The sequence below is a fragment of the Pelophylax lessonae genome, assembly GCF_965119305.1.
Source record: "Pelophylax lessonae genome assembly, chromosome: 10".
NCBI classification, from domain to species: domain Eukaryota; kingdom Metazoa; phylum Chordata; class Amphibia; order Anura; family Ranidae; genus Pelophylax; species Pelophylax lessonae.
The window spans coordinates 46151130-46171158 of NC_138777.1; the positions used below are offsets into that span (position 1 = coordinate 46151130).

The window sequence follows — 20029 nt, forward strand, 5'->3', positions numbered from 1 at the left end:
CACTTAGAAGTGTACTCACTTTTGTTGCCAGTGGTTTAGACATTAATGACTTTGTGTTGAGTTATTTTAAGGGGACAGCAAATTTACACTGTTATACAAGCTGTGCACTCACTACTTTACATTGTAACAAAGTGTAATTTCTTCAGTGTTGTCATATGAAAAGATATAATAAAATATTTACAAAAATGTGAGGGGTGTACTTACTTTTGTGAGATACTGTAATTGTCTCCCAAAGAGAAATAATTGTATCAAACCTGACCAAAGCCTGCCAGAAGCGGATCAGTCTGATTTAATGAACCTGTACTGTTACTCCAGCACAAACATATAGTAACATTGTAGTTAAGGTTGAATAAAGAAAATAGTCCATCCAGTTCAACCTGTGTAGGTGTGTGTGTGTGTATGTGTGTCAGTGACTATAATAATTTCCCATATCCCTATATATTGTGTTCTTTAAGATGCATGTTCAAGAATTATTTTTTTTTTTAAATATCAATACTCCCCACCGACACTACCAATTGTGAAAGAGAGTTCCATATTCATACTGCCCTGACAGTGAAAAACCCCCTACGCAGCTTAAGGTTAAACCGTTTCTCCCCCAATCTCATTGTGTGGCCACGTGTCCTCTTACACTTCCTGAGACTGAACAGCGCTTTTCCTATGCTGGGCTCACCATTGAGGTATTTGTAAATTGCTATCATGTCCTCTCTCAAGCATCTCTTCTCCAGTGAAAATACATTTAGTGCTTGCAGTCGCTCCTCGTAATCAAGGTCCTCCAATCCCCTAATTAGTTTCGCTGCCCTTTTTTGGACTCTCTCCAGCTCCAGCACATCCCTTCTGAGGATTGGTGACCAGAACTGGACAGAATACTCCTGCAAACCTCAGCTTGTAGATTAAGCGTTTATGGGGAACTGTACCGAATGCCCTTGCAAAATCCAAATACACCACAACCACAGGTCTCCCCCTATCTAGATCCCAGCTCACTTCCTTGTAGAATGATAACAGATTGGTCTGGCAAGAATGTCCTTTCATAAACTCATGCGGATTACTACTAATAGTACTGTTTTCATCAGCAAATTCTTGAATATAGTCCCTTATCATCCCTTCCAATAATTTACCAACTATTGATGTCATCCTGACAGGCCTGTAGTTCCCCGGAATATGTCTTTGACCTTTTTTTAATAATGGTACCACATTTGCTTTTCTCCAATCAGCTTGTACAGTTCCTGTCAGTATGCTGTCCGCAAAGATTAGGAACAATGGTCTAGCTATAGCTCGACTCAGTTCTTTGAGGACTCTCAGGTGTAAGCCATTTGGTCCTGGTGATTTATTTGTGTCATGCTTATCAAGTCTTTCCTTGATTCCAGCCTCTGGTAGTCACATCAGTGCATCCTGTGATGTACTACTAACAATACTGTTGTGGCCAGTATACCCCTCCTTTTCCTGTGTAAAAACTGAGGAGAAGAAAGCATTTAGTACAGTTGCCTTCTCTGTGTCGTCTGTAACCCTTCTCCCTTCATAATTTTTTGTATGGGCAATGTGCTCTGAATTCGCTTTTTTTACTATTAATATATCTAAAGAATTCCTTGGAATTTATTTCCTCTCTTCAGCTATGTGTTTCTAGTAGTCTTGTTTAGCCCCCCTGATTTAATTCTTACATTTCTTGTTGCATTCCTTGTATTTTTTGGAATGCTATGCTGACAATGTCCCCTCCGCTTTATATTTTTTAAAGACCATTTTTTTCTCTCTAATAAGAATTTTTACTTTACGGTTTAGCCACCCAGGTTTACCCTTCACTCTTCTATATTTATTGCTCATTAGAATGCACTGTATGATACCTTTGTTTAATATGTTCCTAAAACATGCATACCTTCCTTTGACTTCCCACCTTTAGCTGCCTGGAGTGAGGAAAAGTCCTGCTTAGGCTGGCCATAGACAGTGCAAACTTCTTTCCTGCAGGAAAGAAATTTGCACGATTCTCCCATCAGCACAGACAGTGCTGACAGGGGAATCCCTCCTGCTGAGCAATTGTCTACACCCGGCGTGGGGGCGGAAGTGGACAGGGAAAGCCATCCCTACCGGGAGCTGACAGTGATTATCGCTAGCAGCTACAGCAGCCGCTTGCCATAATTGGAAGCAAATCCAGCAGGCTGGTTGAACCCAAGTTGATCTATCAATCAACTTGGTACATTCAGCCTGCCCATTAATGGTTCGAATCTTGGCCGGTTCAGCACTGTCCCCATGTGACAGTGCCGATCCCTTGGCAGCAAATTGCCAAGCACCAGTGCTGTCATGTGGGAGAAAGAGGAGTCAGTCAGTTTAGGTCTTTTAAAATTTGCTGTGGCGGTGTTAATTGTTTATGTGAATACCAATGAATGGCATTAGGCTGAGAAGATATTCTTGCTTACTAACTACGTGCGTGAACTCTATGGAGGGTAGAGGTTAAACATTTTCAATAATGTTGGTATAGATCAGGGGTCTTCAAGCTATGGCCCTCCAGTTGTTCAGGAACTACAATTCCCATCATGCCTAGTCATGTCTCTGAATGTCAGAGTTTTACAATGCCTCATGGGATGTGTAGTTCTGCAACAGCTGGAGGGCCGTAGTTTGAAGATCCCTGGTATAGGTAGTGCATACACAGAAATCCATCCCTACTATAAAAGGGCCAGTTGGTTATATTTCCCTCCAAAGCTAAAGGAACCCAATACTCTCCTGGACTTTGTCACTGAATTCAAGACATAAGAATTATCTTACGCAAACTCAGTTTCTTGCAGGGTGGTACCGATTACGTATGGTACATCACTGTAGCCCTCTTTCTTCTCCTTCCATATATCCAGTGGGGAAAATGGCACCACATATCCATCCACTACAGGCAACGGACCAATAAATTTTCCTTTTTGTGGCAAGTCAAACAGGTCTTCCGCTGCCCATTCTGGGTATTCTTTCCAAGGGATGGACTAGAAGTAACATAAGTGAGATTATAACAAACAAAAAGCTACCATAACCATTACTATAAACTACACTGTGTATCTGAGAGTAAACCCCCCATTGGGTGTATGTGGCTTGTATCATATTGAAAAGAGCACCATTTACCTACAAAATATTGTACCAGGCTAGAGAAGTTCTTTCGGTCCAGGTGTATCTGACATTATTACCATTATCAATCTGCATAGTACTGTCTTTTTATAGAACCACTGCCCTTAAGAAGCCAAAGAAGTGATGATACGCTTCATGGCCAAATGCTTGTGGACACCTGAACATCACAACTATATGAGTTGTTGAACATCCCGTTTTAAAAGCCTTCCAATTGGGTGGCATCCCAACCCTACCTAATGCAGCTGTAACAACTTTCATTCTTAGGTATGCTTTCCAAAATAATTAGCAGTGTGTCTGTTGAAATTTGAACCATTGAGTCAAAAAAGCAATTGTGAGGTTAGATATTGATGGTGGATGAGAAGATCTGGATTCTGGGTTCTATCTTCTGGCTTGCAGTTGGCATTTAATTTCTTCATAAATGTTTAAGGTTGAGGTCAGGGCTCTGTGCAGGTTACTGGGTCTCCTACAAAGAAACCCATCAAACAATGTCTTTATGGACGTGGCTTTATGCACAGTCACTCTCAGAGAAGGGTATAGGCTTTATGTACACTGCTACTCCTATATTGACATTTTTGGGGCTTTTGGCGTTTTTCACCTAAGCCCCTAAGGCTTGGTTCACACTATGGCGACACAACTCCTTACTACTTCGGGGGCAACTTGTGCATTACCATGCACCACAACTTCGGAGCGACTTGCAGGGACTTCACATAATGGAAGTCTATGCAAGTCGCTCCGAGGTCGCCCCAAAGTAGTACAGGACCCTTTTTCTAAGTCGGAGCAACTTGTGTCGCTCCTATTAGAACGGGTCCTGTAGCGGTCAATGGACCGCGAGGGAGTGCGACTTGTCAGGCTGACAAGTTGCCTGACAAGTCGCGCTAGTGTGGACCGGCTCTGAATGCACCTCTATAAAAGCCTACGTGTCATAGGCTTTTATAGTAGTTAAGGAACAGCAGTGTTTAGAGGCAGTCAAAGCTCCTTTTTCTGAACGCAGAAGAATATAAAATGCCAATGGCAGCTAAATGTGTCTAAATGCTCCTAAGCGCTAAGAGTTTGAGCATTTTATTCATTTCAGTGTCTAAACGCACCTAAACACATTTGAAAATTTAAGTGCATTTTTTACGCTGATTTTTTTACTGTCAGGAGAGCGCTTACAGCGCTTACAATAAGCCAGTGTGCATGAGGCCTAAAAGCACACAAATTTCTAAAATGTCTTTGCATGTTATAGCATTAACAGATCTCTTTACTCAAAATATCTGAATTCAATCATTTGGAGTGTTGAGGTGTCCACAAACTATTGTCCATACGGTATGTCTCATCAGTTACAATAATAAGCTACCCTGCGTGGGACAATGGGGTAAATACAATAAAAACCTGAAGCTTTTTTTGTTCATGAGCTTCTCACCTGTGGGTGACACTTACCTGAAGGATCTTGGATATGTTCAGCTGCCTCAAACATTTAGCGTCCTTGCAGCCTGTCTTCTTTAGGAAAACCAGGTTGTCCTTCTCTGCCTCAGCCATAGTGGCATTAAACCTAGAGGATCCACTCATATCAATGGCACGATGAAAAAGACCCTTGGCCAAAGGGGACACCATCATAGTCCACACTGAAGTCCCTCCTTTATTAATAAGAGAATTCATATGAGGATGGACAGAAACAAAACATACAGTGGGTATAGAAATAGAAGAATCAACCCCCTTTAAAATAATGACATTTTGATGCTTTGCAGCCTGAAATGAAGACAGACATAATTTTTGCTTTTCATACAAAGCCAAGTGCAATAATCTGCGCTAAATACATACAAAACTACTGTGACTGCTGCTAGCACAGGCTTATAGACAAAACCACAATAGTACATTAGTGCTGCACTAGTCAAAAAATGGTTAAAAACACATCACAATCAATGATGTAAAATTGAAAACACCTAAAAAGTGTATACCACACGGGAAACCATAGTACATAATATATCAAAAATGTTAAACAAATGACAGTTGTTGAAAGACAAATATGTGCAAAAAATCCAAGGAAAAACGTGTAGAAATAATGCATAAATAATAAAGGTCCCAAAAATGAGTATTAAAAATAAAAAATAAATTATAAAAAGAGTCCATGAAGACATGCAAAGAAAAAAGAAGTCCAGCTTCCCAAAAGTATTCCATGGATCAACATCAATGAGAGAATGGCTGCCTACCAGAACAGATTGGCCTCCAAATTAATGGAAAAGCCAATAAATCCCAAACAACCCTGTGTTGGATGCTGTAAATCCCCAAGTTCCTCTGGTTAGGCTGTCACTCTCGATGGATGGATGATTCATACAAATATGGAAAACTCATAACGTAATACTGTAGCACTGCCCCCTAGAGGACTGCTGAGAATTGCAGTTTCTGGATTCCCCTGGGTTACCCGTAGCAACAGTCTGTAGAAACTTATCACTTTAAATGCTTGGCTCAGACAATGAACAGTCCAGGGGATTTGTTTTTTTTTGTGTTTTATTTAGAACTGGGATATGAGAAGGGATGAGTGGGATACTTAAACTATAAACTATGCACAATTCTGAGGACACCTGACTGTAGTGTGTGCGGCAAGGCCGCTGCTTCACCTTGCCACTGAGGGGAAGATAGAAAGTATGATCCTGTTTAAGTTACTCTTCAGGGTCTAACTTGGCACCCCCTTTCTCACTTGCTGTGTGTGCTGAACTCCTGTCCACTGACACTCCACTGGAGTGGTCCCCTTCCTGGGCAGACCCCTGACAAGCTTCCCGGTACTCACAGACACTGTTGTTCCCAAGGTTGCTCTGCCTCCAACTCCACTTGTCAGTCTCCTGGACCTCCTGGCTCAGCACCACACTATTGGCTCACTAGGCTGACCGCCTGTGACCACCTTCCACAACAGACAGGAGGAGAGACAGCCGTCACCCTCCTCCTGGGACCTGCCAACCCTGCTTCCCACCCAAAGACACCCTGTCACATGTGTCCTTGGCTTTTATAATATATCCCAGGATGCACCACTATTTGTGCCAACCCACTGGGATAGTTACAAAGCCTGTGTGTCACTGGTTGGGTTTCCTCCCCTGCCCAACAGGCTCCCCTATTGGATACAGTGCAGACACTCCCCCAGCCCAGTTAAATCACACATGGACACATGCAACAGGCATAACTACTAATCAGGCTCCCTTGATAAACAGATGGAGCAGGCTATGTTTTAAGCAGGCAGAGCGAACTACTCTATCTTCCTAGTACCTATCTAGGAGGGTGCTGCATATACATTTATTTAAAAAGGCAAATACACTTACATGATTGAAGTAAAATCAAGCATAACACAATATGTGCTGCAGCGGTAATCATAGGATCCAAAAAGATAGCGGAACGGCCGTGGAGCATAATGACGTCACGTTTGGTACTACCCAAAAGGTTTCGTCATATGTTTGACGTTGCCAGGGGTGTGGCCACCAGACATGCACCACGCTTTTAATATACACATCACAGAAGTGAAGCAACCCGGGGACAGGTGGAATAAACTCCTTCTTCTACTCCCTATCCTCCCGCAAGCTGAAAGGCTCCTATCTCTGTCGAAGTCCTATTGGAGGAAACGCGTCAGCAAGGAGGCGTGCCGACACATTTGTCACCCGCGGTCCGTGCTGCAGCCAGACGCGGGTATTATAGGAGATCCTCTCGCAACATTGTAATTTCTTTGTGCTGGAAACAAGTCATCTCATGTAAGTGTATTACTTGATATACATTAAACAGTTTAAAGGGTAATACACTATTGGCTGCCATTTATTTGCAGGATCCCATTGTGGAGGAAATGTCTTGGAGTTCCGTCTAATGGTATATGCTTGGAAGCCGCAAAACCTGGTCTGATTGGGAATGGGAGATGAGCATTTCTCCAGGCAGGAGAGTTTTATGAGCCTGCACATTCTTCATTTTTGGTAAGAGGCTAGTTTGGCTTCTTTGCACAGATCGGTGGGAGCACCAGTTTGCAGTTTGTTTCACAGAAGAGTTCATTTGGAATTTACTTATTGCACTCACCTTTTTTCCGCCGGGTAAGGAGGAAATCCACAAAGTGGTGGGAAGTCACATCTATTATTTGGAAAAGCACCTGTTTGACTCCTGCACCTTGATTTTGCTTATAATTCATATGATCACAGATTGGAAGAAATTCATCATATATTTTGGACTTATTTGGATTTTGTTTTTATGCATGATTCACTGAGTTTACTGTAATAATCACACACATTTTATTGATTCTGTATGTTATCATTTTGATTTAGCGCACCATAATTTTTTATCAAATAAAAATATATCATTTAGTATTGTAATAAACAAAAAATTAATTCAATTCCAAAAAACAGGGCATATTGTATAAACAGTTCCCATACAGCCATCTAGTGGCAATGAAAACGAACTACAATGAATCAATAAAAAATTATAAAAAAATTACAAAAAAATGTTGACATCTCAGAATAGCATTTAAAAAGGGAGTAATATCTGCGCTTGGGTATAAGAATCATAAACAATATGAATATATAAATGAATATGACAAAAAAGGCAGCCAGCTACATAGGTGATATACAAACCCTATCAATACATAGTAATATAATAAAAGCAGCGCCAATTGATATAAATATGTGTAATATAAAAAGTCCCAACAGGCAATATAAATGCAGTCCGAACGTTCTTAGCCAAAAGGAGGTAGATAAAACTTGAGATGGAGTCCCAATCACCGGTGACACAGTGAAAGATGAATGAGCCCCTAAATGTGACAGCCAAAGGGAACTCTTACCAGATATAATTGATCCTCATGAAGAGGAGTTACCCTGCGTTTTTGGATCATCCTGTGGTTTCTGATTCCGTTTGCCTGTTTTGACCTCTCTTCATGAGGGTCAATTATATCTGGTAAGAGTTCCCTTTGGCTGTCACATTTGGGTGCTCATTCATCTTTTACTATGTCACCGGTGATTGGGACTCTATCTCAAGTTTTATCTACCTAATTTTGGCTAAGAACTTTTGGACTGCATTTATATTGCCTGTTGGGACTTTTTATATTACTTATTTTATATTTAATATAATATTTAATTATATTACTATCTCAGAATAGCATACCATAAAGTTCCAGGAATAATGGCACCCTGAAACCTCATGGCGTAAAGGTCCAGACATAAAGGTTGGAACCATTGAGTTGGAAAAAGGTCACCTCCCTTATGTCAGTATTTTTTGAACCACCTTTTGCTTTCATTACAGCCTTTAGTCTGTTGGGATTTGTCTCTACTAATTTTGCATGTCTAGACTTTGCAATATTTGCCCCCTTTTGTTTGCAGAACTGCTCAAGTTCACTCTAATGTGATGGTGAGTGTTTGTGGACTGCAGTTTTCAAGTCATTCCACAGATTTTCAATGAGATCTGACTAGGCCATGCACGGACATTCACCTTTGTCTCCTTCAACCACTGTGTGGTCATATTTGATGTGTGTTTAGGGTCATTGTCATGTTGGAAGGTAAATCTTCCAATTGACAACTTTCTGGCAGAGGGCAGCAGATTTTCCTCAAGAATTTGACACAATTTTGCATCCATTTTTCCTTCTATCGTGAAGTGCTACAGGCCCTGCTGCAGAGAAACACCCCCATAACAGGAAATTATCACCTCCATGCTTTACTGTAGGAATGGTGTTCTTTGGATGGTGAGCTGTATTGGATTTCCGCCAGACATATAATTTGGTGTTTAGGCCAAATAATTAAATTTTAGTCTCATCTTAACACAACACCTTTTTCCATGTGGTCTCAGAATCTTTAAGCTGCATTTTGGCAAAGCTCAGTTGTAACTGCATGTGGCCTTTCTTGAGGAGTGGCTTTTTTCTTGCAACCTTCCTATACAAGCCACATTTGTGGAAAATGTGTCATATTGTTGTTACATGCACACAATGACCCCTCTTTGTCAAAAATTCATGCAACTGCTTCAGAGTTTCTGTAGGCCTCTTGGTAGCCTTTCTGACCAATTTCCCCCTGGCTCCTTCATCCAGTTTGGAGTGGTGTCCTAGTCCAGGGAGGGTCTGTGTTGTACCAAATACCTTCCACTTCTTAATAATAGACTTCACTGTGCTTCTAGGCATCGATAAAGCCATTTAAATTTATTTGTATCCATCTCCTGACTTGTGCCTGTCCACAACTTTTATCCTGGAGATTTTTTGAAAATACCTTGCCATCCGTAGTTGATTGTTTGCTTCAAAGTTGCACTACCAGGAACTGAAATGCTCCAGAAAAGTTATTTTCATACTGAGCTAATCAAAATGACCACAGCTGATCACAGTTTTAAGTCAAATGGCTTTATGTGCCATTGAGAAGGTGATTAGCTACACCTGATTTAGTTTATAAATCATTTTTAGGTGGGGAGTGATCTTTTTTCCAACTCAGTGATTCTGTTTTTCACTTGGATGCTATAAGTTGCAGCTGGATAATTTCAGGCTGCAAAGCAACAAAATTATTTTTTTGTGATTATTTTAAAGGGGAGTGATTCTTTTCTATACCCACTTGTAACTATGGTACATAATTAACTTTTGTTATAGTGGTGTGTGCTAGAAGCTTTGCTCTAGGCCAGGGATCCTCAAACTACGGCCCTCCAGCTGTTGCGGAACTACATGTCCCATTAGGCATTGTAAAACCCTGACATTCACGGACATGACTAGGCATGATGGGAATTGTAGTTCCTGAACAACTGGAGGGCCATAGTTTGAAGACCCCTGCTCTAGGCAATATTTTTTTAATCTTAATAATAAAATTGATAGAAATAATAATAAATCAATGTGTAATTGTAAGGGACCATTGTCTCTAGATGCTTTTATGCAAAAGAGCTCCTAACACATATGCACACAATAATATATGTGTATAAGTAAAAACGTCTGTAACTAAATATATCTTAATTCTAGCTATGGTATGAGAGGCTGCCCTGAAGTCTTCTGAACGCAGGAGGTTGGCTGCTCAGAATGAGTGCAAAGCATTCTCTGATTGGATGAGTTGGAGAGGTGGCATCACGATCTCCACCTTGTTCATTCAATACCATTTTGTTTTTTTACAAAACATAAGCATTCTCCCAACATTTATAGGTTTTCCCCCACAATGCAAAGAAAGTTAGTGTCTGACTACATAAGTCGCTCTGTGTGTATGCCTGTACTCGTATAAAGTGGAGGGGCATTTAATTGTAAGCTTTTGGGATACAAGAAGTACAGGAAAATCTTCTGAAGGTCAAGTGGTTAATATGTTAATAATTTATTATTAGGACACTGTTCTCACCTGCACTTTGGCCATAAATCGTCACCTTGTTTGGGTCACCACCAAAATATTGGATGTTCTTCTGTACCCATTTTAGGGCAGCCACCTGATCCATTAATCCATAATTTCCTGCAAGTCAGTGATTGAGGAATATATAAAAGTTAACCTCTAGACACAGAACAACACTAGAGTTATGTATTAATGAAAAAAATAATTACTGTACTGTATATTTAAAGTTAAACTTCGACCCCACCTTCAGGCTTATGTATGCAATGAAAACAGGTTTTATTTTAAATTAGTATTGGCCAATCAGGTGTGCTTCATATGCATGTGCTGACAAGGAACACGCTGACAGGAGACAGATTGAGCAGCGAGATGAGATCATCAGTCACCTGCTGCTCCTTTTACTGTTCTCATCACACTCTTAAATTGCTAATTTGACAAACCAGAACTACCATTCCTGGAAATCTAAAGCAGAACAAATGATATTAATACTCACCTGTCCAACATTCCCTCCCTGGCGCCAGCATCTTCTTCTTAGTTTCCGGTCTTTGGGCTTCTTTATTGGCACAGGATGACGTCACTCCTGCATGTGTGCAGGAGTCAATTATCCCGGGACTATACCAGACTCAGCTAATGAAAGGTCAGCAAATGCACAAGTATATAAGTTGTACCTTATAAATAGTGGAATGCCTGCATGCTAGAACCAATAACCACAATAATATTCACTTGCACTGAACTTGAAAGTTTTGTGTAAAAAGAAAGGTCACCTAACGGCAAATTACAGCATTTGGAAAGCTAGATTAAATCTGTGACAGACCCAGCTAGGACAGGGGCTTTTGGAGAGGACTAGGGGACTGATTATGGCCCATGGAGAAAGATCATTCTACTCTTGCAAACTGGGTTGGACAAGCTCCTTCACTTGGGACAGAAATATTAATCCACCATAATCCTGAAGAGATTTATAAAGATAAATTAAATCCACTGTATCAGACTGCTGGGACATTGTATGTCTTTTGATGACATGTCTAGTGGACAGAATACACAAGTTTATGTCTCTCCCATTTTTATTTGGGTCACCTATTGTTTTTGTCTGTCTGCTAGTATTGTGTCCACTCCACCTTGTTATCAAACATTGTGGGTTGTTAAATGTTTGTTAATTAGATTACTGGTTATTTAAGTTCACTGTTAGTGGTTAGCTGTTATATGGATTTGTGTTTGAAGTTGCATTGTCATGATAATATCCTCAGGAGGAGGACGTCCTTCTGTAGGGTATAAAGTATGTGTCTTGAGTTTCAATAAACAGTCATTCATTTGGTTCTATCTCAACATCTTGTCTGTGTACGATGTTTGGGGTAAAAATGGCTGGTATTAACTCTGTCTGCTCAGAATGGTTTGGAGGGCAGGAGGCACTGTTTGGTGGAAGGAAGCACTTAATCTGTGTGGAGTGTTAATTTTGGCATCAAATTTTGATTTAGTTTTAGTTATAGTCTTTTGACTAAAACGCCATTGTATTTTAGTTGACTAAAATCTCCAGTACATCAGTTCAGTCAACTAAAATCTAGTGTATTTAAATAAATTGTAATACAATATTTGAGCATTTCTATAGAATTTCCAAATTCATTCTATACTCCTGAATTAAAAAAATGTAATTTGGTATTATTTATGGTATTAAGGTTTTAACAAACTCACAGATACAGATTTAGCCATTCTGGATGGTCTGAGGAGGCCCTGTAATGCTGCACAGTGCCCTGGATGAAAGTCTGAGGAGGCCTGTAATGCTTCAGAGTTCTGGATGGTGGTCTCAGGTCTGCGTGATGGCCTATAATGCACAGTGCTCTGGATGCCGCCATGCTGGGGGTCGCTGGTCAGAGAAGACCTGTAATGCTGGATGGTGGTCTCAGGTCTGAGGGATGGCGTGTAATGCACAGTGTCCTGGATGCCACTGTCAGTGGTCAGAGGAGGCCTGTAATGCCCACACGGTGGTCTGAGGGGAGGCCTGTAATTGTAACTACACACTCACAGTGGGTGCTCTATCTGCTCTCTGCTCTGGACATAGGTGAGTCTTTGACTCTGGAGTGGGCTCTCGTTGAGTCTCGGGAGGCCTGGCTGTAATGCACAGTGTTGCTCTGGTCTCTGGCAGTCATACTCGTCACAGTGTGAGACTCAGAGGCCTGTAATGCTGGCTGCACACAGTCGCTTGCTTGCTGGGACCCGAAGCAGGCGGAGCTCCGTGGAAACCGGAAGTTAGTTCACGTGGGTAAATGTCCCTGACTCACATTTTCATTTAGTTTTCGTTCGTTAACAAAAACAGAATTGATTTTTGTCATAGTTTTCGTCAGTGGACTAAAATGGTCTGTACTTTTCGTTTTAATTTTTGTCACTATAAAAATGGCGTTTTCGTTGACGAAATTAACACTGTCGGGGTGCCACGTGGTTCCATAACAGAATCAGCAAAAGAGACAAGTTAAAGGGAGACACAATGCTTAATTTACAGTATCCCTTTTTTTTTTTATGTATGTGGAAGATGGCACTGTAATATTTAAGAAAAGAAATCTAAGCTCCCATGTGACCCAGCTCTTTCCCAGGGAAACAGTGGCAGGAGGAGTTTCTAGTCCTCTGCTGCCAGTCACATGTTCAAAATGAAAAAAATAATATCAGCCTTCGGAATACAGAGGAAAAATAAATAATAATTAATATTAACATGTAAATATCCCACTACCATAGTGTAGAGCTGTTTAGTGGGCATGGAGGAGGAGGAAGGGAGTGGGCTGTAATTTATCCAGAGTCTATAAGCTAATGTGTGACTCTCCGGTCATGTGAGCTGCACAAATCGGAAAAAGAAGCAAATGAACAGCTTAGAAAGAACTGAAACTGGAGCATGCTCAGTAAATGTTGTAACAGCTGGAATACACAATCTTAGGCTACAGCAAGGAAACAGTCAAGAAAGGAGGGACAGTGCACAACAGGATCAATCAGTTTTTTTTTTTTTTGGTTTTTTTGCAGGATACAAAAAAATGAATCCCATAGTGATTGAGTATGTATGAACAGAATGTAATTCAGAATGTACTGACTGTTTTTATTTTTTGTGGTTCTAGTGACACTTTAAAGGTGAAGTTTAGGTATGGCAGTGCTTGGACCAAGTATATATGTGCCATATCTGTGGGATCCCTATGGATGCTGTAAATCCCTGATAAAGGCATCACTACTCCAGTGATCTCCACTAGCTTATGGATCCCATGCCAAGTGGCTGCCCTGGTGCATTGTGAACACAAGAGGTTGCTTGCTCTGCACGGCCACCATTTAGGGGAACACTCTGCATTATCTCAATAAATGCAAACCATTCTCTTATTGGATGAGGTGCGGCGGTGATGCTTTAGATACTAAGTGTACCTTTTTACTCCAAAGAGGGCACATCCTAATTTTTTTCCTTGTGCATTGATTCCGAAACTACAAGGCAAATGTCCAATGATAAACATTTCTTTAGGATCCATGCAAGACAGAGAACTACAACAGTTAATGGACTCCGTAGGAATGGCAGAGGCCTATATACACTACCCTCTATACCAAACAGCCACCAGGAAGATAACTATATTTTCCTGCTCTTAAAAGTAACCTATCGTCAGTGAAGAAGCTCATTAAGCAAGTATATGCATTGACAAAATCACAGATGAACTGTATCAGCTGAGGGGCAGTGGAGTGGTTAACTGTCAAAGAGGAAAATATCATTGAACTGTATTCACACCTGGCACTGTCATCTTGGACATGGGAATCGTGAAACTTTTTTAGACGTTAGCTGAGGATCTGCATGCCAATATCATAAAAATGACCCATGCAGTCATATAATGAAGTGTAACATTTGCATTAAAAGAAAAATAACCAGGAAGTATCTTCCCAAAAGTAGCAACAGCAGAGCCTGGCAGCCTCTGGACTTAAAGTGGTTCTAAAGGCAGAAGGTTTTTTTTTATCTTAATGCATTCTATGCATTAGGATAAAAAACCTTCAGTGTGCAGCAGCCCCCCTCAGCCACATGAGTTGCACGAGTGCCACGGCCATCCGAGACTCTCCCTACTGATTGACCAAGACACAGCAGTGGCTTCTTTGGCTCCTGTTCCTGTCAATAAAAGTCAGTTTGCCGGGGGACTGGACAGGACGGAGGGGCCAGGAGAGCCAGCACCTTGCTTTGTGCACTGGTGCAAATAATTTGGTGGAGGGGGGATTATGGTGTGGGGTTGTTTTTCAGGGGTTGGGCTTGGACCCTTAGTTCCAGTGAAGGTAACTCTTAAGGCGTCAGCATACCAAGACATTTTGAACAATTTCATGCTCCCAACTTTGTGGGAACAGTTTGGGGATGGCCCCTTCCTGTTCCAACATGACTGCACACCAGTGCACAAAACAAGCTCCATAAAGACATGGATGAGCGAGTTTGCAGTGGAGGAACCTGACTGGCCTGTACAGGGTCCTGACCTCAACCTGTTTGAACACCTTTGGGATGAATTAGTGTGGAGACTGCGAGCCAGGCCTTTTCGTCCCCATCAGTGCCTGACCTTACAAATGCGCTTCTGGAAGAATTGTAAAGCATTCCCATAGACACACTCCTAAACCTTGTGGACAGCCTTCCCAGAAGAATTGAGGCTGTTATAGCTGCAATGGGTGGGCCAACTCAATATTGAACCCTATGGACTACGACTGGGATGCCATTAAAGTTCATGTGCGTGTAAAGGTAGGTGTCCCAATACTTTAGTGTATATTAGCTACATGAATCTCTGAAAAGTTACAGAATTCTCTATTCAGACTACAATAATGTAAAAACCAGCAGAAGTGTAATATTTCATGAAACACTTAATCATCAGAAGCCTTATTAAGTGACACAGCCAGCACTATCAGAGTAACAACCAAAACAAGAAGCCCCACCAAGTTGTACTGCAGAAAATTGATAAGAACACAAAAAATTGGCACTAGTGATTTATCCTCTGAAAAGAAAAAAGGTGAACCACCTGCAAGGTTTGGTAAGAAAAAAAAACACCTAAAAGAAACAGCAAAAGGGGCTTCAAAGTGCAGTAGTTACAGGTGCTTTATTGCCTCAGGGAGATAAAAACACTAGAAACAGTAGGTGTGCAAGCTCATCAAAGTCATAAAAGTCACTGGGTCACAGCGGTGTCCAGCGGGTGTCCAGCGGGCTCTCCCTGAGGGTCTCTGTGTCGGCAGCAGCGCTGATGTGGAGGATACTGTGCCATCCAGCAACTTAGGCTGACCCAGGATCCTCCACATCAGCGATGCCGCAGACACAGAGACCCCTCACAGGGAAACAGCCCGCTGGGCACCCCCTGGGCACCCCCTGGACACCGCTGTGACCCAGTGACTTTCATAACTTTGATGAACTTGCACACCTACTGTTTCTAGTAAGTGTATTTATCTCCTAAATAAAGCAGCTGTAAACTACTGCACTTAGAAGCCCCTTTTTCTGTTCCTTTTGGTTTCTATTAGAGAGCTGCTTCCCTCTCCTTGAAGTGCTGCTGAAGTGTGCATATCAGGACTACCTGCCTCCCCCCTCTCCCCCAGTGTGGTCCAGTGCTAGCCATTCTGTTCCCGGGCCCTGAGTGCCATGTTTTCTCTTGTAAGGTTCAGTAAGGGCATCACAACATGTCATGTATGGTTCATACAACATAACGGCCTGAGCCATCATCATGGGAAAAAAAGCTACTTGTTCATCAGAAGCTTCATATGAAGAGAAGACATTTCTCCACCAATTCCAAGCTTGGGAACTTACAGAATGCAAAGATTGGAACGCACAGCGTGGTGACGTGTGTCATAGGTGGAACGCAAGCCGGAAGCTCTCTTGCTTGCTTCCACGCTGATCGGCTTGCGCTGAAACACACGGTCACAATCGGCCATACGAGGGCTGCATTCGGGAGGAACAAACCCCGATCTCTCTTACTATTTGCTTTTATTTGTTTTTTTGGATTTTATTTGCACGAAAACTTGTACTTAATTTTGCCCAACTGGGAATAAAAATACTCAAAGATATTACACTATCTGGAGCTCCTTTTTTTTCCATATCTGTTTTGGCACGAGGGGAGAGGAGACGGAGGGAGATCCTATCACCTTATCCATCTGAAGCAAGCCAAAAGACCTTTTAGCCTGGACGGCTACACAAGCCTGAATGGTCATGGTGCTATAAGGCACACATGACCCACAACGTTTGGTGATTGATTGAATCTTACCTTTGTCACAGTGAAATCACAAGTATTAGGATTACTACTGAAGAGTAATCATCGCGCTGAGCACTTGCACTTTTTGTTTGGAAGATTGCACAACGGACTCACTTTATATTTGCACATTTATTGGACATTTTTGGACTTTTACAAATTTTATTAATGTTATATGGGATATGATCTACTAATTTATTATTCTACACAATTTACTTGTAATAGATTTTATGAAGTTTAGTATATTCATTTTATAGAGATTATTTTAAAGCAAGCGCTATAGGTAGCCTTTTGACTACTTACCTACACATCACTTTCTAATTTCTATAGCAGCTGCTTAAATTACACACATATTTATACATCTATTTATTAATTTATTTATTCACCAATTTTACTCACAAAAATATACATATTATTTATTTCACATATTTAAAAATTAAACATGTGGCGCGGGGCATATACACCAGTATATTCCTTACATAAAGGTATAACCACACCATGCAAACCGCTTACCTAAAGTTGTAAGGAGAGGAAGATCTTCTATCGAACAATGTACAGTACAGACAACCAGTGGGGACATTTTTATATATTTTGCAACCACTAAACATCCAGATATACGAGAGCAGCCATGTCACTTCTCTGCAGACATGTGAGTAAGCCCAGACTAAAGGGACCGGAATGCAATTTTAGGTCAAGCACTACTCAAGACATGATGAACCTGGGATTACCTGCCAATGGTGACCCAGAACTTCAAAAACCAGATCGGACATATATGGGAAGTAGTTGTTGAGTGGGGGTGTTACTGTATATACAGACATAGGTGTAACAACCATTTTCATATATTATATGTCAATAGTAGTTGGTAGTGTTGTTTAAAGTTTGTGTATGGTAAGGTTCTTCCTAGTGGAACTGTATGGTTATGATATAATTTGCTGTCTCTGTCTCTTTTTTTCTTTTTCTCATAAAACAAGAATAGCTTAGACGTGTGTCCAACACCATCTTGGCTGATGAGAGTCATATATGCAGAAGCTTTCCAACAGGATACTCTATCACATTCGTACATTCAGCACTGATGTGGCTGCGCCCTAGCTCCATAAAACTGAGCTACACAATAACTGCACCTAGGTCTTCATACTGACAGTAGGCAATAAGCATGGAAATGGCATTGAATAAATGTCAACTATTAAAGATTAAAACAAATACAGATGGTCTAGAATTGTTTTGTGTTTCAACATTAACAGATACACAATCTATGTATGTGTTGTTTTGTAGTTACCAGAGGTGTTGGTGGGAGATCCTTCTCGGAGTTCTGCCAAAGCCAGGAATCCAAATGCATTAAGACGGTAGTTGAAGCTGACATGGACGGTATGGCTAACCAAGTCCTCATTAGGACAATAGCCAGGCTCTGACCCACTGGCAATTAAAAGGTAACCTCCATGGATCCAAACCATGACTGGCAGCTTGGCTTCATGATCCAGTGATGGTGTCCACACATTAACATACAGGCAATCTTCTGAGCCCATCACTGTGCCCTTCTCACTCAAAGGTCTCACTTGGGCACACATGGACTTGAACTCTGTGGCAATGAGAGTGTCATTCCAACAGGTTACCTCCCCAGGTGGCCTCCAACGCAATGATCCATTGGGGGGGCTGGCATAAGGAATTCCTTTAAACATATAAACATGATCACAATGATGACCACGAACCTTTCCACATGACGTTGATACATCTACTAGTGTACATCCTGAATTTCCTGACATATAAGCAAAACCAACTACCAGCAAGCAGAACAGTATAATCCCAACACATATAGCAGCGAAGATCTTGGAGGTTGGAAAACTGCAGGAAGAGTCAGTTGTGTCAAGGTGCTGCTCCAGAATCGTTACTTCTTCTTCGTCCTCAGAGTCCACGAGGCGCTTAAACTCTGAATCTGAGCCTTGCTCTCCCTGAGTACTCCCACGACTGTTGAGAAAACAGAGAAACAAAACTTTTTAAAATTTCCAGTGGCCTACAAGTATAGTAATAACTGCTAGCTGAAATCTATGTAAGGCTGGCCATAGATGATGTTTTTTTTTAACCCATTGTATAAACTTTGGCTGAGGATAGCAAAACCAAAACTATTATTGATTAAAGTGATTGTAAAGCCTATTTTTATTTTTTTTATTATAATACCAAACATGTCATACTTTGCCTGCTCTGTGCAATGGTTTTGCACAGAGCAGCCCCGATCCTCCTCTTCTTGAGTCCCCCGCCACTGGGTTCTCTTCTTCTCTGTGTACCCCCCCCATAGCAAGCTGCTTGCTATGGGGGCACACGTGCAAGCTCGTTCCCAAGCCACGCTGTCTGTGTCCATTGACACATGTGCATCATAAGTTTTTTTTCTCGAAAAGCCTCCCTTTTTAACTCACTTTTATTCCTGCTGAAAATGGTTCTAACCGCTCACCGATATCCAAATAAAAAAAAAACCTGCTATGATCAATAGCGGTGGTTTGTTTGGTGACTGTGGTCCCAACTGCCTTGAGATCATTCACAAGCTCCTCCCATGTAGTTCTGGACTGATCCCTCACTTTTCTCATCATCCTCACCCCATGAGGCAAAATCTTGGTTGGAGCTCCAGACCGAAGGCGATTGATAGTTATTTTATATTTCTTCCATTTGCCAATAATTGCTCCAACAGTTGTCTCCTTCTCACCAAGCTTCTTGCTGATGGTCTTGTAGCCCATTCCAGCCTTGTGCACGTCTACAATCTTGTCCCTGATATCCTCTGACAGCTCTTTGGTCTTGCCCATGATAGTGAGGTTTGAATGGAAGGAAGATTCTGTGGACAAGTGTCTTTCATACACATAACGAGTTGTCATTAGGAGCACCTTCCTAAATTGACAGGACTAATCTGTGTACGACATAAGCACATACTATAGCCAGTCTGTGGGAGCCAGATTTATTGTTGGTTGGGAGGGGATCAAATACTTATTTTACTCACTGAACTGCAACTCAATTTATAACATTTGTTTTTATTGGATTTTTGGTTAATATTCTGTCTCTATCACCTATGATAAAAATTAAAGCCCCTGATTTCTTTGTAAGTGGGCAAACTTACAAAATCTACAGGGGATCAAAAAAGAAATTTCCCCACTGTATCGAAGTGTAGATTTCCTGTCTGTCGGTAGCTAGTGCTGTACACTTTTTTTTAAGATACTGTATAAACTATACAATAAAGGGTCATTATTCAGATGATACATATATAATAGCTAAGAATAGATTTTAACTATCTACAAAGTATAGATTTTTGATCTTTGGTCAGAAAAAACCCTTAGGGCCTTACACACAGGGCGGGCTCTGTTGGAGTCAGCCTGCTCAGTGGGGAATCTCTGGGCTGATCCTCGCTGAGCAGGCGGATGACAGGTCCATGTCCCTCTGCTTATGCCGAGCAGACAAAGCCCGCTTTCCTGAGTCTCCTCTATGGGCGGT

The 20029-nt window shown here is 41.4% G+C and overlaps 1 protein-coding gene across 1 annotated transcript in view; it reads right to left on the reverse strand.

Annotated features, from left to right (window-relative positions):
• Positions 1 to 20029, reverse strand: part of LOC309566090 (para-nitrobenzyl esterase-like) — a 44307-nt gene that overhangs the window by 21136 nt on the left and 3142 nt on the right. The window contains exons 2-5 of the mRNA XM_082271124.1: positions 17838 to 18523; positions 10374 to 10481; positions 4513 to 4709; positions 2752 to 2954 (exon numbers count right to left, since the gene is read on the reverse strand). Coding sequence (XP_082127250.1) covers positions 2752 to 2954; positions 4513 to 4709; positions 10374 to 10481; positions 17838 to 18523 — 1194 coding nt within the window. The remainder of the gene's footprint in view (positions 1 to 2751; positions 2955 to 4512; positions 4710 to 10373; positions 10482 to 17837; positions 18524 to 20029) is intronic.